The 25,918-nt window shown below is 40.3% G+C and overlaps 1 protein-coding gene across 4 annotated transcripts in view; it reads right to left on the minus strand.

Moving 5' to 3' along the window:
• Positions 1-1,137: 1,137 nt before the first annotated feature.
• Positions 1,138-25,918, minus strand: part of DDI2 (DNA damage inducible 1 homolog 2) — a 40,538-nt gene continuing 15,757 nt past the window's right edge. For 2 of the 4 annotated variants that reach the window (XM_070602562.1, XM_070602558.1), the window contains 5 exons: positions 25,512-25,639; positions 21,602-21,730; positions 15,930-16,033; positions 14,334-14,523; positions 1,138-9,433 (listed from right to left, as the gene is read on the minus strand). In XM_070602562.1, coding sequence (XP_070458663.1) covers positions 7,539-9,433; positions 14,334-14,523; positions 15,930-16,033; positions 21,602-21,730; positions 25,512-25,639 — 2,446 coding nt within the window. In that variant the 3' untranslated portion in view covers positions 1,138-7,538. Of the gene's footprint in view, positions 9,434-11,996; positions 12,060-14,333; positions 14,524-15,929; positions 16,034-21,601; positions 21,731-25,511; positions 25,640-25,918 lie in introns of those variants that run through there. The other 2 variants (XM_070602580.1, XM_070602569.1) reach the window with 2 other exon arrangements.

Below are 25,918 nucleotides of genomic sequence, written 5' to 3' on the forward strand. Positions count from 1 at the left end.
GGACGCATATGGCTCTGTTAGCGGCCATGCTGTGCATGGTGGCCCACATACCAAAGAAAATAAAGGAAGATTGGCACGAATGTTAGCTCAGGGCGAATCTTCCTCAGGAGGAAAAAACAAAGACCTGAAGGAGAGCACAGGGCATCACAGAGGATTCTGAACCCAGGTCAGCTGAGTGAATGGATGGGGTATGGGCCCCTCTCCTCGGGAGAAAGCTATGTACGGTCTATGTGAGGTAAAATGAAGGACCGTTAACTGACTACTGAACTGTGCTCATCTTATGCTTCACAGCCTCCCTTGCAGGTTGATATGGCCATGTGACTGATTCCAGCCAGTGACATGTGCCTAGAGAAGTGATGTACCCCATTTCCAGGCCTGGTATGAAAACTTCCATAAACAACCCTCATTCTCCTTTCCTGATATGTCGGCTGGATGCTGATATCCAAAGGAACCTTGGAAGCCACATGTTGATGAGGGCAGAGTCCCAGGAGTCTAGGACCCTGAATGACTGGCTGCATGGTGCAGAGCCCTTCCCACACATCAGACTGTCAGAATTGCCCAACTTCGGGAAATTCCATTTGGCATTCTCAAATCCCTTCTGTGATACAATGAATAACACTAACACCTAATGAGCTCTCACAATGTGCCAGGTACTGTTCTAAGCACGTTATACGTGTTAACTTACTTAATCCCTACCACCACCCTGATAGTCCCCATTTTACAGACAAGGAAACTGAGGCCACAGAAAGGTTAGGCAACTTATCCAAAATCACAGCTTTGTGGCTTTTTTTTTGCCACACAGTAAGTGGCAAAGCTGGAATTCAAACCCAGCCTGGCTGCCTGGCTCTAGTGACTAGCCTGAACCACAACATCCCATCGCCAGTGTTATTTCCATTACTGTGCATCAACCGCTCGTGCAGATCACAAAATGCCCATCTTTTCTATCAGCAGGTAGCTGTCCGCCTGCGATGGTTATCTGGAAGTTACTTTAATGGCTTGGAGATGCCCATTTCTTCTGGTGTTCAGGCATGTAGCCCTAAGTCACAGTGCCTGGGGGTAAGTTATTTAAACGGGCAGGGAGATAGAGAGAGGACAAAAGTAACCATCTCACTTTAAAAGAAATTGATCAAACAAGAGTCTTATGATAAAAACTTTATTGTCTTAAATATCAAATGTTTTACACACCACTTTTTCTTCAGAAAGTTCCTATTAAAAAAAGAAAAATAAAATAAATTGTTTTGATTATTTAGGGCTGACTTACATTTCAGTATGTGACAAAAACTCAAACCCAAATGCATCTAGTTCACTCAACGGCAGACAGGTCCTATGTCTAGCCCCTAAACCAATGGCACAACACAACCAACTTTGGGATTCCTGAGTTTGGTTCCCTTAAGTTCTCAGAGTTTTCCCAACTCTCAAAACCAAAGCATTATGGGAGTGACTGAGCTATTGGCAAGTCTATTTTGCCAATCAGCCTAGTTCTTAAGATGCAGTAGTCTCACAGCTTAGAGAAAGTCAGTAAAGCAATACATGAGCAATTGCAAGAACAAACAAGGGGACAGAGAAAAGAGGGGTTTCTCTTTGCTCAGATTTGCCAAATGTGGCTACAAAACTGGCAAACAAGCCCAACTTGCCATGAAATGAGACTTTGAATAAAAATGAGCAAATCAATTTTCATCATAAGTGCACACTGAGAGAAGCAAATGCAATCAATAGTTGAATTGCTCTGAGTAGATCGCCAGAACATTTCAAAAGGCAGATCAGGAGACTAAAGAATGGAAATACAATCGTTCAGAGGGAAAGGTCTCAGATGGGCGGCATAAACGCAGAAAGCCGCGGGGCCTTCAGGGAAGGAAAGAGAAGTCTGGTTGGCTTCAGGTAATCTCAGACCAAAAGAATCTGGAAACAAACTGATCTGACTGCCCTGGGGAGGAAATAGAGTTTACCTTTCTTTAAGCCACAGACGCATTCATCCAAGGGTGTGTGAAGAACCAACCCCTGGTGAACAAAATCATTTCCCATCAGACAGGTATTTTCCCCGGAAAAAGCACCCCAGCATACCTCTTCCCCAAGTCAGCTACTGAAGACCTTCTTGTACCTATTTAAAGAAATATACTTCTGTAGGAATTATTCTAATTTTGTATTCCATGCCTCCACCCCACGTCTTCTATAGTTTGCTGAACTTTTTTAGGTAAAAGAAACATTCTCTCACTCCTACACCCTTGGACCATTTTCTCTGTAGATTTTATTCCATAAAATTGTGCCCTAAAACTTATCAGCTATATCCTCTCACCTTTTACAGCCCCTAGAGGGTCTAGATTATCAATCTTCAATACACAACTGATAAATGTGAGAGTTTTCTAATTGTAAGCCTCAGAAGCCACTAGTAGTTAAGGTCTAGAAATTCTACCCGTATGCCTCAGGATTACAACATACATTGTGATATTTTAAATAATGGATTAAAGAATGTCCTTTTGATGGAGCTGTCCTGTAGAAAGATCTGGTAGTCTCGAATCCCTTTGTAAATAAATTCTGCCCACCATCCAGTCCTAGAACCATCGCGTGCTACATTTTCTGCTCTAGATCCCCGTTTTTCACATCTTGCGCTCAGCTGCTTTTAAACTACAAAACCCTGCAGAATCCTCTGCTAAGTCCTACTGGCCCAGATGGTCAGTATTCCAGAGCAGCTGTGCTCAAAAAGGAGGTGGGGAGGACACCGCAGCACACTCCTTATCTCTACCCTGTGTGGAAGGAGGTCCTGATGAAAGGAAAAGCTGACTGTCACTGGTGCATATTTAGCATCATCTTCCACTGACTTGCGCTTCTCTTTGCCCATTCTCCCCCTGCCCCACCTCTTCAAGGATTTCTACCAAGCGTCAAACATTTTTTGTTGGTTTCTAATTCCACTTTTTAAAATATTTTATTTTTTAGAGCAGTTTTAGGTTCACAGCATCTAATTCCATTTTGAGCCTGGGGATTTTCCCAGTCTTCTCTGAATTTGAACCAAATCGCTCTAGTATGACTTTTAAAATAAAAGCATACTAATAGGCAAAAACGGATCTTGCTCTAGAAGCTAAAATTTGTTGTGTCTCCTTACTAGATCGAAAGTTTCACGAGAGCAGAGCTCCAATCTGCTTTAGTGACCCCTGTGCCCCCAGAGCTCACTAGAGCCTCGGACATTGGCACTTCCAGTTTGATGAAAGAACTGATCAATTCCTGTTCAAAGACTCACACTGCATAGCTTTCAAGAGTACTGTTTGTTCAAATATATAAATTTTCTCGAACTGTTTCTCTGCCTTAACTGCTACAATACTGATAGTACAACAAAGAACATAGTAAACATCTAGAAACCACTTTTGGGTATTCCTGATGCAAAAAACTCATATTATAATCCTTCTATCTGGGGAAATCAAAGACTTGGTGCAGGATAATTCTGAATCAACAATAAAGATGAGCCTCAGGACTACTCCACGAGTGGCTTCTCTCTTCAAGAGGGCCATTTTCAAACTCCCCCAGCTCCCTCTGATACTTCCACTTTTATTCTCCACCAAAATTTGATGCCTCTGCTATTTGGAGAAACTAAGGCACAAGAGAAAACCAAGCACATCAAAGGCTCGCCCTTAAGTTCTTTAGTTTATTCAGTGAACTCGTAGGATATCTACTGAGGGACCATTAAGATCTAGAACTTGAATCAGGATTTTATATTTCTAGTTCTCAAGGACATGCTTTGAATTTAGTTTGTCTTTTAATAGGAATTGACATTTTTGATTCTGTCAGAAAAAAAAAAAGCTATTTTTATCTTATGGACCTCCTAACATGAAAGGTAACATTTATCTTCTAGGAAGAGAAACTCTTGATAACTGTTTGGTTCTCTCTAGTTCAGCCAGGCTACACTTGGTCACCAAATTCAAAGGAGAAATTTGGCTTTTTGGTACATGCGCTAGAGAATGGCAGGATGCACAATCCAGTTAGCTTCTCTTATGATGTGCCACCAGTGGCAACAAGTGAAGTTTGCAGCGGTTCAGTTACCCTGCTTACCCTCACTGCAGGGGCCGAGCAGGCAGGAAAAAGAAATCAGAATGCACTGCAACTCTCCTGCCCAGGTATGTGCAAGGCCGTTTTATATACACGGTGGGATAAAAGCCACCACAAGTGAGGAATATATCTGTAGATATAAAAATTGTTTGCTTTTTAATCTATGTAAAAATTAACTGTAGGATATTTGTCAATCACATATGTATATATACACATGAACTGAAAAGTTAAACCAACTAAATTTTTATGGCTTTTACTAGAGATAGAAAGCTGTGGTAAGGGAAGAACAGGCAGATTCCACTTTAACTGGCTATCATAAAATCCGTGATACAAAGTCTCATGTATCTTTCCATTTTTATGCAATCCCTTGCTGGAGAGATGCATAGGGAAAAAAACAAATGGGGTGTGTCTCCCTTTAGTACATATGGAGACAAACAGCTCCAGAAAGTTCCATAGGCTGCAAGGCAGGATAGTTTTAACACACACTCACCATCTATCCAGTCCCCTTTGCCAAGCAACTGGTAATCTTTATATGTTAATGCTTAAAGCCCAAACTGTGGGAATGAAGGCTAATGGCTGATGTCTGGAGGCCTAAACAGATACAAGTGGAAATAATTCTTACCAGCTCCAAGGGGCAAAATCTAGGTGTAGCTGTCTGATTACCAGGTACATTCTTATACACAGGAACCAATTTAAGGGAAATACAAAAGTTATACAGGAAAATCTTCCCCTCTTTTTGGTGAATAAACAGAGACCACTCTTGGAGGTAAGCGCTGACCACAGAGCTGTCCATTCCTGTTTATGGCAAAGGAGCCGTCCATTAAAGTGGCCCATCACTGGTTATGGCTGGCCCTTATCAGTTCTACTGGCAACCAGAGGAGTTCACAATGATTTCACCTTATTCTTGGAGAAGTTAATCTCTAATTTCTGCACTTCAAATAAAATTTGACAATGAAGGTTTGCTAGTGTCGCGTTCCTTAATTCCCTTTGTGTTCTAGAACTGCTAAATTTAAAAATGATTCAAATGCCTAACAATGTCAACTTTACTTTCACACAAATGATGGACAAGAAATACAATTTTAAAAATCAAAAGCAATTATACATTGAAAAATAAATGATTAAAAAAAGGACATCTGGCAAGTGGGTTAAGCTCATTCAAAGTATTCCTAACAAGAGTATGTGGACAACTATAGGCCTAGTCAGTTTTCTCCTAAAAATAAATATACAGATACATACATAAAAAGCTATTGTAATGAAACCTTCTCCAGATTGATATCGTATATTCCACCTGGGACCGATTCCCAAATCTCCACATTGTGAAAATTCAGTGGCCAAGTGTCTGAGCAGTGCGCCATACGGCTCACACAGAAAACCACCAGGCCCATTTCCACACAGAAGGCCTTTTTGGAGGAGTCTATTGTCATTGATAAATTCCCTCACCCTACATCCACCCCACTCCATGGCCCTAAAGATTTATAAGCTTAGAATAAATTCCCAGTCACCACCCATAAAGGAAATACAGGGGTTCATTGCATTGCTACTAGATTTTGCTTCAATCATAGCACCAACTACTTAATTACCATCACAGCTCTAAAAGTTGGTTGACAGAAATCCTATAAGCAGTTTCCTAGTGCATCTTACATCTTTGGTGTAGGGCAGGCAAAAGGGTCTACAACATGTGATTGTCTCAAAGAACATTTTAAAGACAATCAGGCGAACCTGTTGTTCTGAGCACCCTCTTAAAAACAGTAAACTACAACTCTTTCTGCCAATCATTTCCTAACTTCAGAGGATCATGATGAATTTATGTGACTTTCCATCACATCACTAAAGTCTCATAACACACATACAAACATCATAGCAAAAAGAGAGAAGACGGATAGGGTGGAAGAGAAATGTCTCTAAGTGCCCCCAAATTAAAATTTCAAAAACTCCTGAGATATGAGCCTCCATTTTGATTGTGCTCCATGATTGAATTTGATGGAAAGAATAAGTTTTCAAAGAGAGTCAGACTTTAGACAAAATCATTTAACACTAAGTTCACAAATCACCCCTTCAAAGCTGCTGTTTCAAATGCATTGCAAACTATAATCTGGAATCAGGAATTATTGTTCTCAAAATTCTTTTCAATAAAACCAAGATTTCAGATTCCTGCTAGGTACATAGAGAGAAGTTTATTTTCCAGGAAAAAATTATCTAGTAGGATTATTGCACAGTGGGACCCACAGGACAATGATTTCCAAGGGCTAGTCCTCATATAAAAAAGGCCACAATAAATACATCTATGCACTATGCCCCACTCTAACTTGACAGGGTAAACACAAATATGACAAATCTTGCTTAAAAAAGAAACTCCTGAGGAAAGAAAGGGATGGAAAACTCTACCAAGGCCACTTGAGTCAGCAACTGCAATTCCTACCTCCAATGCCACAGAGGACACTCACCAAACAGACTGACCATTCCAAGCACCGAGATGGACGAGTGATAAGGTTATCATCACATTTGAATATTTCATTCAGACCACAGCTCCAAGTGAGCTTCAGAAGAACTTCCTAGTAGAAGATGAATTTAGAAAGGAAATAAACTGCTGGCATCAAACCATGCACTGAACTGAAATCATCATTAGTCATTAAGGGTTGAGGTGTGATTAGTGAGATATTAGCAAACCCAATCTCCAGTAAATTCCAGTGTTTAGGCCATTATTTTTCACTTACAGTTCTTGAAAACATCACCCAAAGATTTGCAAATGGAATTACAGTTTGGTTTTGTTTTTTAAGTCTGGGTAGCACCATATTTTCCTCAACTGTCAATTCTTCCACAATATCCCACCCAAGATATTTGGCAATCCATGCAGCAGCCTGTGATGTACAAAGCAGCCCAAGTTAAACCCTCCCGGCTCATCCCATTAAAATGTCAAATCCTAACCACAAGAATAAAAACATATCACTCTAGGAGATATTAATCAATTATTCTTCAATTTCCTCTTATAATTGATGAATCATAATACATAGAGCATTGGGTATAATTCCAAACACCACACCATGTGGTTAAAAGTTTGTAAATTGACAACTGAGTCAACAAGCCATATCTTGCATAACTTCACAGACACAGCCAAAGTGTGAAGTTGATCTGCTTTTAGCTGCATGTGCAGTGGGATTTCTCAAGGCTTCGGCTTTTCAAAGCATTCACTCTCATTCTAAAATGGTATGCTATACACAAAACCATCAATTTATTCCAGAATACATCATCTTAATGAGAATAAAAAGCTTTTCTATGCACATACTGCCACTACATTTAAAAAGGCCCAAATTTTAACAAATAGAATAGACAAATTCATCAGACGAGATCATAAATTACTTTGGCCGAAAAAAATCTTTAAAAAAAATCTGGCTCAACATTCTGCTTGCAGGTTTCTACATATACTGTATATGTGGTGAGTGTGTGTGCGTGTGTGTGTAGCTTTTTTAAGGGAATGGAGTACAGTCTAGCCCACTTTTCCATGGTTATGTAGGAACTACAATGTTCTTTGCTAGCAAAACAAGAAGTGCAAGGTCTGCATTTCCACCAACTCGATGCAAAGCCCCAAGAGCTTCCTGCAAAGTAAAGCCAGCACGGAGAATCCGGTCAATGTCCGCGGCAGGAAAAATTAACGGGGGAAGAATGGAGGGACGTGATGACGGATGGCTGGTAGGTGGTTCAAATTCAAGAAGTGGCCCTGAAGCTTCAGGACAGACATCCTCTCTGGTCTCAGGCCTGTCTGTCACTGGATTCTGTGTGCCCTGACCCAAATCTGTAACCAATATGAAATCGGATGACAAGGATTTAGTTTGCTCAGAAGTTTGATTGAGTGCATCCTCCTCACCTGCTAAAAGTTTGGGTGAAATTTCTACACCTAAGGTGTAGGGTAACTGATTAGACGTTTCAGCTGAGGCTGGAGTGACAGAACTGCTCTCGTTTATTGATTCCCCAGACTTGGGAACATTCTCCTTATCTGTTAACAGGCCATCACCTGGACCCCTGAAGTTCATATTTTCTACATCTTCTATTCCAGTGTCAGCTGAAGCATATGTTAATTTTTCTGTCTTCACTGATACAGACACGGCCTGGTGAAAGGAGACTTGTGAACACTGCTCCTTCTGGGTAGCTGTAAGATGCTCATTGTGGGTCCATCTTTCAGAAAGGTCCTTAATACTTGTTTGGTCCTCAGTTACCATTTCTGATTGATAGATAACTTCTTCAGATGTATTGTCTGAAGCTGGTTTATTACTAATGACCAAAAGTTCATGAAGTTCCTTCAAGGCTGCCGTTATAGATGAGCAAGCTTCCTCTGCTGACTCCACAGAGGGCTGACAGTTGCCACAGGGATTTAAGGAGGGGGAGCCTTCCCCACATTCTTTATTTGTTCCAGACATTTCAACATTACTCTCTGGGAGCTGTAAATCCTGAGTGGAAATGGAATTACTCAAAATTTCAGACGAAGGGTCACATTTTGATGTTTCTATTTCCATCAAGGGATCATCTAAGGTGAGATCAGATGCACCAATGTCCTTAACACTGGCGTTCTGACCGCCTGCTGAATTCAGCACGGCAACTAGGGACTGTTCAACTGCATCTACTTCCATAAGCGTTTCTGCATTTGAGCAGCCAAAGCATCCTGAGGGCGGAATATTTTTCTCTCTATCTGTAAGGTCCACATGCTGCTGTAGACTGTCTCCTTTCATTGTGGCTTCCAAATCAACACTTTTTTGTTGATTCTGTTGCCTTTCTCCAAAAAGTTCAAGGTCCCCTGTGTTATAAAGATGTTCTTGGTCACGTGGAGCATTCTGTTGTACAATCTCATGCCTTTCATCCTCTGGTTCTTCATGCTGCTGAAGGCCACTCACTTGACTCAGATTCTGATATTCTGGATGCCTTCCGTTTTCACCTGGAAACCTCCGTGGTTCTTTCATCCTAGTTGTTGCGACAGATAAACTAGCTTCCTGTCTTGTGTGGAGATGAGATTTGAGGCTCTGGGTGCTTCTTTCAGCAGATTCCTCCAGATTATCTGCAAGAATGGCTTCTTCGGATGAACTCTGCAAAGGCATAGCTGGACTCTGGTCTGTTGGAGCGCTGTCTGCTGAAGAAGCACAATCAGAAGGATCCCAGAGAGGAAGCTGTTCTTTCTTTTCAGAGGTTAGCTGGAATTCAGCTGAAGCCTTTGAAGCCTTCACAGCTTTCGGTTCAATGCTGTCTGGGTCACTGGGCTTGATGGGGCAGACTGAAGCAGAGACAGAGTGAGCAAGACTCGTAGAATTACCAATCTCAGGACTCTGTCCTGAAGGATGGGCTGGATGGTTAAATCCATCTGAAGTTGGTAACGATGACATTCCCAGTGAGGTAGTTTCTTTACCACTTTTCTCTATATGGAACAAAAGGGAAAGGAAAAAGCAGGTTACAAAGGCCACTAAATTATCAGAGGATACAAATCTAAACAGGATAGAACAAAATCAGGTCCTTAAACTCGGGTTTGTCTTATATTCATAGACTTATACAAGAACCATTCTTACTGTGGTAGACAATTTAACATCACAGCATTAGAATAAGAGGTAAGCAGTTTCTTAATAAAACATGCATATTGTAATTCGCTATTTTGAATTTAAGTACCATTAATAAGCATCCACACAATGGCTGGGTTAGTGCTCAAGTCTGAAGGACATTTATGTATTTTTATTCTCAGTGAGTTTAGAACTCTAGAATATTTTCTCCATGTGTGTTCTTTCCACCACTTGCCCTAAAATTACCTGGGATGTTTACTAAGCATGTAGATTCTGGGGCACTACCTTTGGGAGTAAACCCAGGAATCTGCATTTTCAACAAGCTCCTCACGTGATTCTCAAGCACTTTACAGATTTTGAGGATCTCCACACTAGAATGATTCTCATGCCCACGTACTTTTAGCGTTTCAAATGTGAACACTGAGGTTATAAATGAGAAGTTTAAAACTACGTGTGTTTACGAGAGAGCAGGAATTATAGAGAGAAAGAAGAACATAATGCTTGGAGACCTCCTGAAGACAGGGAAGCAAATATTCTATTTAATTTATTTCTATCCAAACTTACCAAAAATCATGATACAGCTATGTGAGCATTGACTCAGAGAACAACAATAAAACTAAAGATCAAACGGATTAAATCCCAATCATCATCTTACCAAATAATGCAACTTCATAAAGGATTATCAGTTACTTTACCACATTAAATAGGACAAGTAAGGAAGAACATTTAAATACTTTAAGGGCAGGGAAATGTGCGAAGTGGGGCCGGGTGTCTGGTCAGGGGAGGGAGACAGTTCCTAAGAGGCAGTTTTCAATAGGCAATGATCATTTAGAGGCACTGCGACTTAGTGGCCACTCACACAAGATGGCAGACCTAAACACTACCTCAGTGAAAGCATCATCAGGCCACGGAACAACTCTCCTTTTGCCACTGATCCAGTTAAAAACTGACCTCTATGCCATCGCTATAAGATCTTTAACTAAAAGTCAAAGGCTGGTAACAAAAAGGACTTCGCAATACAATCTATTAGGGCAGACACAACTCAAACGGTTCATGCTGAATGTTAACATCCAACATGGGGGGTTGATCTTGACTTGAGAAGTCATCAAGCAATGCAGTTACAACTCAACTGGCTCTAATCATTGTAATCCAACACTGATCAACGGCATAATAGGAAGATAAAGTTCTATGTCAGGAAGTTACTGACTTCTTGTGAAACAATCTTACTTATAGTTTAGGGGTAAACAGGAAAAGAGCATTTATCTCAGTGCAAACTATATCCACTGCAATCTAGAAACACAGTTATTGGTCTTATTTATCAATCCCTAAGGCAGACTCTGAAAGAGGTTCAATTTTGACTTAATGAGAACAGAAAAGATGCGTTGTAGTGAAATATCCATGTTAGCAGCATGGGGACGGGGAGTAGGGTGGGGTGATAACGGCCTTCTGCATTGGTATGCCAGTTGTAATGATTGGGTAAGGTCAAAGTGAACAGAGCCTCAATGTATTTCGTACTCAATATGAAAGGAGTATATAGTCCTCCTGGAGCTGAGATGGTCAGTTTCACTGGCCTAAGTCCGAAATGTAGGGGACAACTGGGTCAGTATAGGACAGAAGAAGAGGATGAGGACAATGGATATTAAGAGTAACTAAACTATGCCTGCTTTTAAACCCTCCTTTCAAGGAAAAAGAAAGAAGAAATTAAATGCTATATATCTAATTACAACCAGCCTGCAGACCCCTATAAAGTCCTAGGTTGACAGTTTAAAATCACCTTTCCTCGTCTTGATAATCAGCCAATATACTCAGGCCGACATCTACCATATTCATACTACAGGGAAATGGAAGCAGAGTGCCTCCTGTGGAAAATCTGTCAGGCTAGGGACAGAGGGAAAAGCAAAGTCTCAGCTTTTGTTGTTGGAAGGATAAAACCTCAGTCCTGCCTGTGTTACTGACTCTGTGATCCTGGACAAGTCAGCTGGCCTAAGTTTCCATATCTTCTTCAACAGAATAAAAATTTCTGTTCCTCTGTAACTCCAGGTAGTTATGACAGTAATGTGAAAAAAGAACTCTCAGTTTTTCAGAAGAAAGGACTTATGAAGTCTTTAACAGAGTAGTTATCTCAAACAACAAAGAGCCGTGGTGCTGATACTCTTGATCTGACAGTCACAGTGGCCAGATGGACAGTTTTCACTGGAATCTCTCCCCCTTGGACTGTTCTAATAACTGACAGTTTTAAATAGGAAATTATGCTTAGATATGTATGTATGCCAACATACAAATGCATATACAGGCTAGTTGTAACCAGATTAAATGACGTGAGATGGTGAATGACAGAAGCTAAATTCCAAAACAGCTGCAGATACAGAGACTTTCAGACCACAGACGACGACTGGATGAAAGGCTTAGCGTGGTGTCTATAAATACCTGGTCTGGGGCCCACTCCAGCTGCAGTACACACACACTACATGCATCATGGCTTCTGACGCTCTGTTTGAATTAGGAAACAGACAAGCAAACTTGGGTTAACAATGCAAACCACACAGCATGCAGGGTTATAGTCTCCATTCCTTTGCCATCTTTACAATCAGGAACTGGCAGATCGAAGGTGGGGAAGGTTTCTGCAGTTTGGACATCCAAAAGATTTGCTGGTCACTTTAATTCTCTCACATACACAAAGCAGTGTGTCAACATCAACAGATTTTCAAAAGAACTTGGAAAGAAATTAACTTTACACACCTACACATAGAGAATTCATGGGCAAATGTGAGACAGGTGAAAAAGTAGACCCATAGATGGAATTACGTGATATGGAAATCTTTTTATGGAGTAAAGGTGAGTGAATACATGTAACAGTCATTTTCCAAATTTCTTTCTCAGTTGAGACTTATTTTTAGAAGAAAAACAAACCAAACCCAATTATCTATCCTGGCTTGACTTTTTTAATCTTTTAATCAGCTTTTAGAAAACATATCAGATACGGCACCTACTTTGAATTATTTTTCAAATGATAGAAAAGATAAAGATATTTTGGTACAAGGCATCCACCAAGGAAACAGTTCTTTAGCAAAGAAATCCTTTCACCTACTATGTCCAGAGTTTTGATTTTGATCATACTGGCAAGTCGCTGTTCCAAACAAACAGGACCTGATGTTGTAGAATTATTTCACTATTTAAACTTTATCATCATTAGCATGAGCCATATGCTGTCAGTAACAAAAGGTCACACAGGTAAAAAGCCATTTCCTGTTAATCCCTTGAAATTGGTACATCCCCTTCACTATGCCTGAAGATATCTGTGGTTTCTGTTTTAATCTCCTAAATTTTTTATTAAAAGAAGGTAATTACCCAAAGAGGGTAACCTGTTAGTAGGTTAGAAAGCATTACTATCATCAGCTAATGTTTCTCAAATAATAGCACCAAAACTGTGGGGGGGGGGGGAAACGACACAGATTTCACAAAATGGTAATGTATTCTCATTTTATTAATACACAGTATTATGACTAAGTTGACAAGTTACTAAAAAAATGTAAAACCTTCTAAGTAGGTATGTCAAACTCATTCAAGCTTGCCTTGCAGGGAAGATTAAAACTATTAATTTCATCTCTCCTTGGTTACTCAAAATTCTCCCCTTCCTACAAAATACTTAAGTACCCACCCAAACTGTACTTTATATGTAAAACTAAGCTAAAAGGTGGTGGTGGAGCAGATTCTGAATAAGGCCAGCTTGGAAAACTCCATCTGCTACCCATGCCCACTCTCAAGAGGCTAAAGGCCAGACCTTTGGATGTTCTCCAGTAACAAACACTGGCAAAATCTGGCTGCTTGTTTTTAAAGCTCGTATCTTTTCTGTCTTTTGGAGAAAGCTATTCTCTGAACTTGTAGCTCTAATACGTTTTATCACACCAGAAAATGCAATGTGTGATATTAGTCACTGATGAATAATTACAGCTCAAGACTTTAAAATAACCCAAACTTAAAAGTTAATTCTCTACAGCTTCTAGAAAATTCATCCCACAGTCAATGCTCTGTAACAGATAAGGAAAAATTACCTATGGAAGTGGGATTTCAGTAAAACTGTCCCTCCATTTTACCCAGAAAACGGCTTGGTCTTTAGATTTGAACAAGCTATAAGCACTGAGACTTAGAAAAAAAAGTATTAGGTAGCTTCACTTCAGTGGTTTACATACTGTTCTAATTTGGCCCAATGACAAACTACTGTGGTCTCATTAAGAGCATAAATACTATGTTTTGATTAATATCCAATTATGCTTCTTATTGTTGGTTCTTCTGCCTTTGGTGGCAGCACTTTCAGTAGATATTAAAAAGGTTAGGGTTGCTTAGTCATGGTGATAATGCTATCCTTCAAAGTAAACGGGCCGAAGGAAAGCAAAAGAAAATCTCAGGGACACACTGTTGAACTCAAAAGGAAGTGTCTGCTTACTGTTATAATTTTCTTCAGGCAAAAAAAAAAAAAGACAAGATTTTTTAGGAAGCCTACCAAAATGTCCCTAAGCAAATAATTCCACAATCTATCTTGCACACAGCAATGGAATGCTGTTTCTTGATCTGTTGAAACATGGAGTTTTCCTTCATTCTATTTAGAGATGGGAGGAGGTGGAGAGAGGACAAGGAACACATCTACGACAGGACGATGAGACTGATTACAAACTGGAAAGGTCCCTATCCCTCTGAAGCTCTCACTTCCCTGGGTCACCCACCAATAATAAGAGTATCATTCAAGAGCTCGTTCACCCCAAATACCTGCATCCTCCACGGACTTTTGAAGGGCTTCTGCTAATTCTTGGTCTGCAAACTCTTCCGGCCGCACATCCTCTCGCCCAGCCCCATATGCCAACCGGGCACACTCTGGTAACTCTCCCTCAGGAAGAAAGGTGGTCTGCGAGCCTGTGGTGCCGATCACGAGTACATTTTTCTTGAGGTCAATGGAACACTTAGAAAGAAGAAACCAAAGACCGATGATAGCAGATAGAATGCCATGCAGAAAAATTAGTATCTTGAGTTTAAAACTCCATTCACAAAGAGCAACATTGACAGAGACAGCTCAAAAAAACGACTTTACCTAAAAGTATTTAAACTTTAACCTAGGTAACACTGTCTGTTAATTTACAATTTTTTAAATATTCAGTTTATAGCAGAATAATCTTTACTGGACACAGTTTACACCTATTTGTCTAACACAACATCTGTTTATTTCTGAATTTAAATGTAATATACATTCCTTGTACAAAGTTTGGAAAAATATGACGCAGAACCAGCAGCCCACCTTTTAGAAACATATAAATGACTTCTTCTTAAAGACTGAGACATACTATTTATACAGTTTTACATTTACCTTTTTGCTTATTGTATAAAGTACAGCTTACATTTAAGCTCTATATCAATGGTCTCAAAAGCAGTTTGTGGGCAAGGCAATCTCTGCAAAAGTATTCTTTATTTCATATGTATGTTAGCCTCCTTTACTGTGTATTTTTATAATTAATATAGAACAGTTACACACATATATACTTTATCTATGACGTTGGAAACTGCTGGTCTATACCATGAGTAAAAAATAGGAAAGGCAGTGACAAGTCAATAAATTAGGTTTTATCCAAACATGCATTCACTCATTCCTTCTACTTAAAATGCTGTACTTTGATTAGAGTATCAATACATTATATTTTATAGGAATTTAATTTTTAAAAATTTAAAGAGTATTAGTGCCATAAAAATTTTGACTAGATATGAAACCTTGCTGTGAAAAATTTTATTATCTAGTGGACACTACTTGCTTCTTCAATAAGAGGAATTAATTTTTAAACTAATTATTAGGCTTCAGAGTAGAAATATAAATATCACTGCAAATAAATATATTTACAAATCATTCTCCTTGTACTAAATAAACAATTCCACTCCCAACATCTTATGTACACCTTCTTCCTTAATCCTGAAGTTCTTCTCCCCAAGTACTGTTTGACCAGCTACTAAGGATTTACTAAACTCACACTTGCAGTAAAATCATCATTATGTGTTATCTACACCTCCCTACAAAACCATCAAAAATTACTTAAGTTCTAACGAGAAATTAAAAATCACACAAGGGAACCAAATTGCCTATTATAATCTCAAAACAGACAGCAGGATGTAACAGATTGAGAGATTTCACAAAAACAGACTCTATTTCTACTGACACATCATTTCAAACCTTGCCTGACAATATCATCAATTAACAAACTTCCAGGTTTGAAAAACCATGCTTCTTAGTTTTCCAGTATACACAACAAAGAGAAATGATGCTGCAACAACCATATAACATACAAAAAGGTGATGCAAAAAGAAAGTGAAGCTCTTAATTACCTGATGCCGTTTTAGCATGTCCAGTCCCAGAAGCATGTCCATGGGCTGTTCCTCAAGTATAGAGAAGGAACACGCCAGGAAATCTCCTTCAATTTGAACCTGAGCTAAAGCACATGAAGAAGAGAAGAGGTTACTGATTTTTGCTTCAAAAGCCCAGGTAAACCTTGGAAATATATCTATCATTATGTGTCTTGCTTTCTGCAATCAGTCAAAGCCACAGCAAAGCATGCAAACAGGTGAGTTAAGTATGAAAATCCAGTAAGACCAACGATCAGTGTAAAAGCCAATGAAGGCACCAGCTCATCAAGTGGATCTGGTAGAGCTGCTACCCAGAACGCCCGGCTTGATATGTGACGCCATGGGGACACGTGCTCAGCTGGTGAGGAAAGCTGGCATTAAAGGATTACAAAAAAAGAGAAAAAGACCAATTCCTCCAAAGTTAACCACCCGCTTCCTATACAGCTACAAAAGATTTTCTAAAAGGAAGATAAAATCTGTACACTTTTTAATTAGCCTCCAAGAAGTAAACCGTTTATCATTGCCTGTTATAATCAAGTTTCTATTTGCCAAACCAGACACAACACCAAGGCCCGTGTTTGCTGGGGGGGTCTCCTTCCTGGCCCCTTCCCTCAATTACTCCTCTTACTTTACACAGAAGATTTTTCAAAAAAATTATTTTGCTATTATTAAATCTTACAAACAAAAGAGTGTATGAAATTTACACACAGTATAAAGCATAATAAAACAAACACCCACACATCTGTTTCCCAGGTAAGAAACAGAAAACTAAGAAGTCTCCTACATGTCCTGCTGATCACAGCTTTATCTTTGCCTCCACCAACCTTTCCAACTAACCTGGTTTTTGTTAATCACTCTGAGCCTTCCTTGTAGTTCTTACCAGTTTTATATGATTTCTAAGCAACATATTAATTAGTCTCGTGCTTTTGAACTACAACTTTCTTCTCTTACTCAAAGAATATTTTGAGACATGTCCCTTAGATGCATGTGACTCTATTTCTTTCACTTTACACCACCCCTGAGAGGACTGTGATGTCTCACACACCACCATCAATTTCTGCATTCTACCGCTACAGGACCTTTTGGGTCACTTCCAATTTCCTCCGTCATAAGCAACACTACCACGAATATTCCCCAACATGCCTCCTGGTGTGCCATGGGCTTCTCTATGGTAGAGTCTAGGAAGCTGAATCACAGGTTCTAGGGGATGTGAGGCTCAACTTTGCTGCAGGATCAATTATTTTGGAAAACGTTTCCAGGAGTGTATACAAGTTCCCAATGCTCTACATTCTCACCAACACTCAATATTATTAGATTTCAAATCTTGCTAATCTGACAAGTAATTTTGCATTTCCCTGATTAATAATGAGGCAAAGCAACTTTTCATAGATTTCTTAACCATTTGGGTTTCCTCTTAAAGTGCCTATTCACGCGTTTCTGTAATTTTTCATATTGTCTTTCTTACTAAGTTTGAGGATGAAAACACACACATTCAGAGCGTATATTCTGAATATGAATCCTTTATTAGTTATATGTGTTACTGAAATTCTTTCCTAGTTTGTTTGTTCACTTTATGATGCCTTTGGATAAAAAGCTCTTAATCTTAATGTGGCCAGATTAGGACCACATGCAATGTTTCCCTATGCAAAACATTCCCCTATACTTTCTTCTAAAACCTTGATTTTCGCCTGTCACATCTAGGTCTTTAATTAACCCTGAACTGACTTTTGTGTGTGACCTGAGGTGGGGTCCAATTTCCGATTCGTTTTTCCCTCGTGGATACCCAGCTGTCCCAGCACCATTTCCTGAAGCGTTCCCCACTGCTCTGTAAGACTTCCTCTCTCATTTATCAAGGTACACGTAAACACAGGTCTGTTTCTGTTCTAGTCCTGTGGTCTCGATACCTAGAAGGGGAAGCCATCCCAGAGTATCTTGCCCACTCCTGCAATAAAGGGCCCACATGAAATTTAAAATTAGCACATCGAGTCTCACAAAAAAAAATTGGGATTCTGACTCTGTTGATAAATACCGATAATATAAAGTTGCTATCTGTTGAAAATGTGGGGGAATTACTACCTTCAACAGAGAGTCTTCCTATCCGTGGTATAACTCTCCTTTATTTAGATTTCCTTTACCGTTACAAGGTTTTCTTCATGCCTATCATAGCAAAAGTTGAAAAACAGCATAACCTGTCCATCCACAAGGAAGGACACTAGGGACTGGTATTTATTCTATCTCTTCCTATTATCTTCTCACCTAAAACCATGAAAAATCTGAGAACTCAGCCTCTGAGGCAACCAGCTCGTGGTTTTCCTACCCAATCTCAGTCCTACTGTGTGTATGAAAGTATGAGAGTAAGGTATGATTATTCTATACAAATCAATAAAAGAAAACACAGAGACTCTAATAAATAGACAAATATATTTAAAAAGCAAGAGTGAAAGAAATATGAAAGAAAGAGGAAAATGGGTAGAAAAAACTATCACTTGCAATGAAAGAAAAGTAACTTAAAATAAGAAATCACTTTTTTATCTGCAAACCAAAGGGGTAAAAACCACATACTTTATTGTATAAAGACATTAAGATGACTATCCATTCAGAGCTGAAGAAACCAGATTGGTACCAGTTAGCAATATCAAGTATCTTAAACTATTCATAACCTTTGATTCAGTAGTTTCACTTATAGGCTTCTTGACTGAGGAAAAAAAAATCAAAATGTACACAAAGCTGCACACATATGCACTGCCATGTTACAATAACAAAATATTGAGGAAAAAGATTCCCAAAAGTTGACCATTAAACCCACACAACAGAATGTTATGCACTTATGTAAATGATGCTTATGAAATTTATAGTAACGGTGGGAAAATGTTATGTTACTTTTTCTTAAAGCACAGTTATAAAATTCTATATACTATATGACCACATTTTATGACAAAAAAAAAATGCATGGAAGAAAGGCCAGAAGGAGATGATGTCCAAATGTTACCAGTGGCTGATTCTCATTTAAAAGGATTTAAGGGGGGGGCTGGCCCCATGGCCGAGAGGTTAAGTTCGCGCGCTCCACTGCAGGTGGCCCAGTGTTTCATTGGTTCGAATCCTGGGCACAGACATGGCACTGCTCATCAAACCACGCTGAGGCAGCATCCCACATACCACAACTAGAAGGACACACAACTAAGAATATACAACTATGTACCGGGGGGCTTTGGGGAGAAAAAGGAAAAAAATAAAATCTTTAAAAAATAAATAAATAAAAAATAAAAATAAAAGGATTTAAGGGGGCCAGCCGTGAGGTGCAGTGGCTAAGTTTGCACGTTCCGCTCTAGTAGCCCAGGGTTCGCTGGTTTGGATCTCGAGTATGGACCTATACACCGATTGTCAAGCCATGCTGCGGCAGGCATCCCACATATAAAGTAGAGGAAGATGGGCACGGATGTTAGCTCAGGGCCAGTCTCCTTCAGCAAAAAGAGGAGGATTGGTGTTAGATGTTAGCTCGGGGCTAATCTTCCTCAAAAAAATAACTAAAGATTAAAAAAATTAAATAAAAGGATTTAAGGTATTTTCACTTCTCACATTTCTATACTTCTGAATTTCTCTACAATGAGCATCTATTCAAAGGATAATGAAAGAAAAAAAGAAAATATTTCTATTAGAGATGAAAGACTAAACACAGGTATTTATCCCCACTTACTCCTTAAAAATTGCTATAAAAGCTTTTTTTTAAAAGATTTTATTTTTCCTTCTTCTCCCCAAAGCCCCCCAGTACATGGTTGTGTATTTTTGGTTGTGGGTCCTTCTAGTTGTGGTATGTGGGATGCTGCCTCAGCGTGGCTTGATGAGCGGTGCCATGTCCGAGCCCAGGATCCAAACCAGCAAAACCCTGGGCTGCCAATTCGTAGCACACAAATTTAACCACTCGGCCATGGGGCTGGCCCCAAAAGTTTGCTTTTTTAAGATACAAATTACTAAGGCCAAAAATAATGGAAGAAACAACTGAAACACAATTTAGGAACTAGAAAGCAGATGACTACAGAAAACTAAGAAACAGCCCAATTAACATCACAGAACTCGGAAGAGGCTCATACACTGGTGGAAACAAGCACCTCTGTAAACAGGGTAGAGGTGGGTCCAAAGCAGGAAGACTGACTGAAGGTCTTTGCCGGCATATTAGACCTTTGGGATCCCCCTCTGCGCTCTGCTTAGCCAGGCGACTACCTCCCTTCACCCCAGCAACAGACCAGAGGTTTGTTCTCAAGAGGGTGAAAAACAGGCTCTCAGAATAGAGGTGGGCATGGAGGAAGACAGGGACACAAGACCTAATCGAAAACCAGGGGGATTAAGGGAAAGTTTACTGAGACTCTAGCCTTTTTCTTCCTCCCAACTTCCAGGTCACCCACAATCGCCATGACTGCCCACGCAAAGAATCTTCCAAACATCCTTTTGGTGTCCCACTTGTCAATATGAGCAGATGCCAAGGATCACCGGACATTTGAGAAAACCATTCTAACGTGAGAGAAAAACAAATACAAAACATAACAGAAAGGGTGGAAGACAAAGTTGAGGAAATCTCTCTCTCACACACACACACACACACCCAACCCAGAAGACAATGAAAGAAAGAAAAGGTAAGAAAACTAGAGGACAAGTCCAGGACAGAGGATTACCCTACCTGAGTAACAGAGGGGAGGAAATTATGAGCACAAACATTTTTCCAGATTGAAAAGTACCCAGCATGGAGGATGAAAAGAGAACCACACACCAAGTAAACCATTGTGAAATTTCAAAACACTGAGGTCAAAGAGAAGATTCTACAAGCCTCAGAAATGGAAAAGAAATCTTTCACATAAAGGACCAAGAATCAGAATAGCAGCCAGCTTTTCCACAGCAACACTGACAAAAATTGTGAAGGAAAATGATTTCCAACCTAGCCAGACTACTAAAACGTAGGAAAAAAAGACCTTCTGATTTTAAGGACTCAATTTACTCCCATGCACTTTTTCTCAGGAAGTTACTGGAAGATACACTCTAACAAACTGAGGAGCAGAATAAAAAAGACAACGACATGAGATTTATGTAATCTGACATAAGACTGAGGGTAAAGGAATCTTCAGGATACGGTCAAGGAAGATTCTAAAACAAGAGCTATGAAGCAGCCTGGATCCAGCAGCGCAGGCTCTGGAAGAAGCATCTTCAATAGGACGAAATGAATAAAGGAGATTTACACAACTAGTTAAGTGTTTAGGGATGAGTAACACACACAAAATCAAATGACTAAAAAAAGAGATAATTATTAATTCCAGGAAAAAAAAATAGTAGACGAAAGGAAAAGCAATTATTTTCAATTAGATGGCTCAGCTGTCAATCATATTAGTAAACAGTGCTATAACCATGTTATTTAGAAATATGGAGGTAAGTACCAAAAGAAATCAGCTGAAATAGTTGAAAGAGATTATCTCTGAGGAGCAGAAGATAGAAGTGCATAGGAGACTGATGTTTTTTGTAACCACCTAAAACATGTCCATGTATTAACTTTGATGGAATATAGGATTTACAATTTCTAGGGATTAGGCTCGCTGGATCAAATGTACCTAACCAAAAGAAATGTCTAAAAATCCACTACCCTACAAAAACTCCCAGTGCCTTTTGCTCACCTAGATGTACCCTTCCAATAATCTTCTGGGTGCCCACTCCTTTGGCGATCCCTGCCCACCGACGGTCCACCAGCCTCATTATATTACACCTTTCTGCACAAGCTTGGCTCATAATAGTCATCTGGGCACCTGGAGGCGGAGGGAAACATCAGATAATAAAAACAAAATCCACATTTGTTGTAAGATTAAAAATGCAGCACTAAGAACAGTGCAGAAACAAGTATACCCCAAGGCTTTTTTCTGTGTAAAATCATTACTACCTAGCAGGTTTCCAGCCACACTTAAATCAACTTTCGGTTCCATATTGGAATCTGAAACATAGTGTAGAAAGCTGATATTGAAGGAGAGAATGCTTTGTTTAAATGTAATAATTAAATAGTATTTTAAAACTTTACTAATAGAGAGCAAAACTACCTGAAAAGGACTTCTATAACGTCAAACTACGCCTACAGAGGGAAACACAAATTAAGCACTACTTTACACTAGGATCAGTTTTCACTGTGTATCTCTAAACATCACGTGATTTTTATTTTAAACTTTGGGACACTATAATTTATCAGTTAAAAAATACATCCTTCAGGGGCTGGCCCGGTGACATAGTGGTTAAGTTTGCACACTCCACTTCGGCGACCCAGGGTTTGCAGGTCTGGATCCCGGGCGTGGACCTAGCACTGCCCGTGAAGTCACGCTGTGGTGGCATCCCACATAAAACAGAGGAAGATTGGCACAGATGTTAGCTCAGCAACCATCTTCCTCAAGCAAAAAGAGGAAGCTCGGCAACAGACGTTAGCTCAGGGCCAATCTTCCTCACAACAACAAGAAAAATACATCCTTCAGTCTCTCAAAACACTGGAACTGAACTCCCCATTCTCTGCTCCAACATTTGACACTCTTCTCCTTAAGCAAGAGGGCATTTAGGGTCTGTTCTCTCCCAGTTACACGTACTCACCCACACAGTTGGAACCAGCCGTGCACAAGACACTTCTCTAATCTTTATCTACCGTCGTAATCTATCCCTCAGATGCATTCCATATTCCTGTGTTGGACATTTCTATCTCAAAGCCAACAGGTATAAAACTTTCTCTCCAAATAGTTGTCACTTGGATTTCTCTCCTTGCCAATGTAATTATTTTATTGCAATCATAAAACTAAGGTATTGTTCACTTTTGACTCCTCTTATTTTAGCCTTCTCCCCACTTTCAAACTCTGTTCCAATCTTAATAAGTTCTATGCAATTTCTGCTATTTCTGACCTTCCTTCTTCTAACCACAGCAATCAGCCTACCTCACACTCCATCCTCTTTGCTAGTGGGCAATTTCTCTGGTTTCCAAACCACTCTGTGAATGAATAATTTAAAGCAAGGAAATAGTTCTGACCCTTAGGGCTACAGAATTCTCCAGATCTGTTACTGCTTTCTGTCTTCCCCAAACAGCACCATCTTCAGATCACTTACGCATCTGCTCAAAAATCCTGAAGGGCTCCTACTCTATAAGATTAGCTTCAAACCATATCACCCCAGCTTCAGATCCCACTTTATCCTGGCCCAACTATTTTCAGCTGCTACAGAGTTAATGTTTGTATCCTTCCAAAATTCAGATGTTGAAACCTAATCACCAATATGTTGGTATCAGGAGGTGGGGCATTTGGGAGGCGATCAAGCCATGAGAGTGGAGCCTGCACGAATGACATTAGTGCCCTTATAAGATACGCCAGAGAGCTCGCTTGGCCTTTCCTCCATGTGAGGATATATGGAGAAGACAGCCATCTAAGAACCAGGAATCACGTCCTCAACAGACACCAAACCTGCTGGCACCTTGATCTTGGACATCCCAGCCTCCAGAACTATGAGAAATAAAGCTGTGTTGTTTACAAGCCACCTGGTCTATGGTATTGTTATAGCAGCCCAAACAGACTTAGACACCAGCCTTATATTCGGACTGCCTCTAAACCCTCCACTTCTCCAGGAGGAATTTGTTCCCTTTGCCCCTTACTCACTTTGATCCTCATGTGGAGTGCCCCCTCCCCTGCTTTCACTTTCTCTGCATTCCACTTATGCTTTAAGGCCCAGCTCAAGACTTACCTCTTCCTCAACTGACCGTCCTTTCCCAGTGAACTCTACTCTCATTCAATTCCAACACAGCCTGTTCACATTTCTCTTTAGGTACCTTACACTTTATGGGCACTCAAAGCTCTTGGCATTTGAGGATGGTTGAATTCAAGAAGGCCCCAAAATAGTGAAAGCAAAGGGAATTTGGGAAGGCAATTCTCTTTTCTCCCTTCCTCCCCACTCTACTCCACAAAAGCTGACCCAGGACGAGAAGAGTCCCTTTCACTGCTCTCCTGCCTTTTCTCAGGCCTCAGCTCGAGGAGTCCTCTGCCCATGGAGACAGCTCAGTTCAAATGCCCTCTCTTTCAGGAAGCCATGCCTGAGCACCTCAGTCAGACCAAGCACGTAGTCTCTACGTTCATCCAACATTCACTGTATTTTTGCAGTGGGTAAGAGTTCTGGCATCAGGCAGATGTGGGGCTGAATCCCAAGTCTACTACTCATGAACTGTGTGTACCTGGAAGAGTGACTTTACCTCTCCACATCAAAGTTTCCTCATCTGTAAAGCGGGGATAACAAGAGAATATAGCTCATAGGGATGTTCCAAGTGTTAAATAAAATTGAGGCAGGTGACAGATATTAAGCACCATGCTAGATGCTTGGCATAGTAAGGGCTTAATAAATGTGGAGTATGGTATTATTGACTCTTCTGTATTGAATTCTCTCCCTCACACAGGAGCCCTATGAAGCACCAGTTAGTAAGTCCTACCCCTAAGGACTCAGCACAACGCCCTGCATGTAGCACTCAATAGATATTTTTAAAACTGAACACTAGGCAAATTTACTTCTCCCAGGAATGTATGCATCTCAAGATACAAACTCTTAATGACAGCTGCAACCTAGTATGTGGCTCAAGTTTGCAGATGAACAAATGGAGGAAAATTTACTTGAGCAGAGGCCTTTACTCCTCTAGGAGCTCATCCTTACCTTAAAGCCTCCAGTGAGATACCAGAAGCAAGACACACAAGACCACTCAGGCACACCCACATGATGCTGCTGTGTGTGGTCTTACTAAAAACCAAAGAGTTGTTACAAAGAGGAAAGGTGCCAGTTAGCACAGGGATTATCTGAATCCTCAAGTGGGAAACTCCCTGTCTCCTCACCTGGCTGTTAAGTTCTTTACGGGCAAGACCCACGCCCCATTCATCCTTTCACTGCTCACCACTCCTGGCAAAGTGCTGGGACACAGACCAGGCGGAAATATTTGTTTGATTTGTACTCTACACACCTTTTCATGGCTCCTTATTCTAAATGCACTTACTCCCCAATTTCTTACAGAGCTATCCTAGAAATTCAGGATGCCAAATAGGGGAGATAGGAAGATAAAGGAGACACTGCAAAATGCAAAACTGGTAAAGAAATGATTAAAGAAAGAAACCTATTACAAACAAGAAAAGATTGGCAAGTCATACAATAACCCCCAGGCTTGTTAGCCAGCAGTCCAAAGGACTACCGCCATCTTTTTTTTTTTTTTGAGGAAGATTAGCCCTGAGCTAACTGCTGCCAATCCTCTTTTTGCTGAGGAAGGCTAGCCCTGAGCTAACATCCATGCCCATCGTCCTCTACTTTATATGTGGGACGCCTGCCACAGCATGGCTTGCCAAGCGGTGCCATGTCTGCAGCCGGGATCCAAACTGGCGAACCCCGGGCTGCCAAAGTGGAACGTGCGAACTTAACCGCTGCACCACCGGGCTGGCCCCATGACTACTGCCATCTTTAACCAACATCAGAGTCTCCCCTTCTCCCTGTGTCGGGTCAGAAAGTTGGATGGACAGACAGAGACACAAAGGATGGAGACATCACCTGAGTCAACAAAGGCTTTCACAGGATGTCCATTCACTTTGCAGTTAATATAAAGCATGACTACTTGGCCAAAACTTTCTGGAGCCTCTTCCATAGCTATTGTCATGTTTTCCTCAATGTTCTGTTGCCTGTAACAAACAAAAACCAGGTACACTGAAAGTGTTATTTCCATGAAGAGCAACATGTTTCAAAGTCACAATATTGATGAAAGCAGATTTGTATATCTTTTGTCCAAACTATAGCAGGTGAGTCCTGGAAATGGAAATTGGTGCTCTATCCTATGATAGGTGATTCAGTAGGAGGTAGTGACATATATGGTTGGCAGAAAATCTAAAGGCATACAAATTACCTTCATGTAAAACAATTATGCTCTCTTTATAAGTTCAGAAATAGGAACATAAATTTGT

This window comes from Equus przewalskii, chromosome 2 (genome assembly GCF_037783145.1).
Source record: "Equus przewalskii isolate Varuska chromosome 2, EquPr2, whole genome shotgun sequence".
Classification (NCBI taxonomy): Eukaryota; Metazoa; Chordata; class Mammalia; order Perissodactyla; family Equidae; genus Equus; species Equus przewalskii.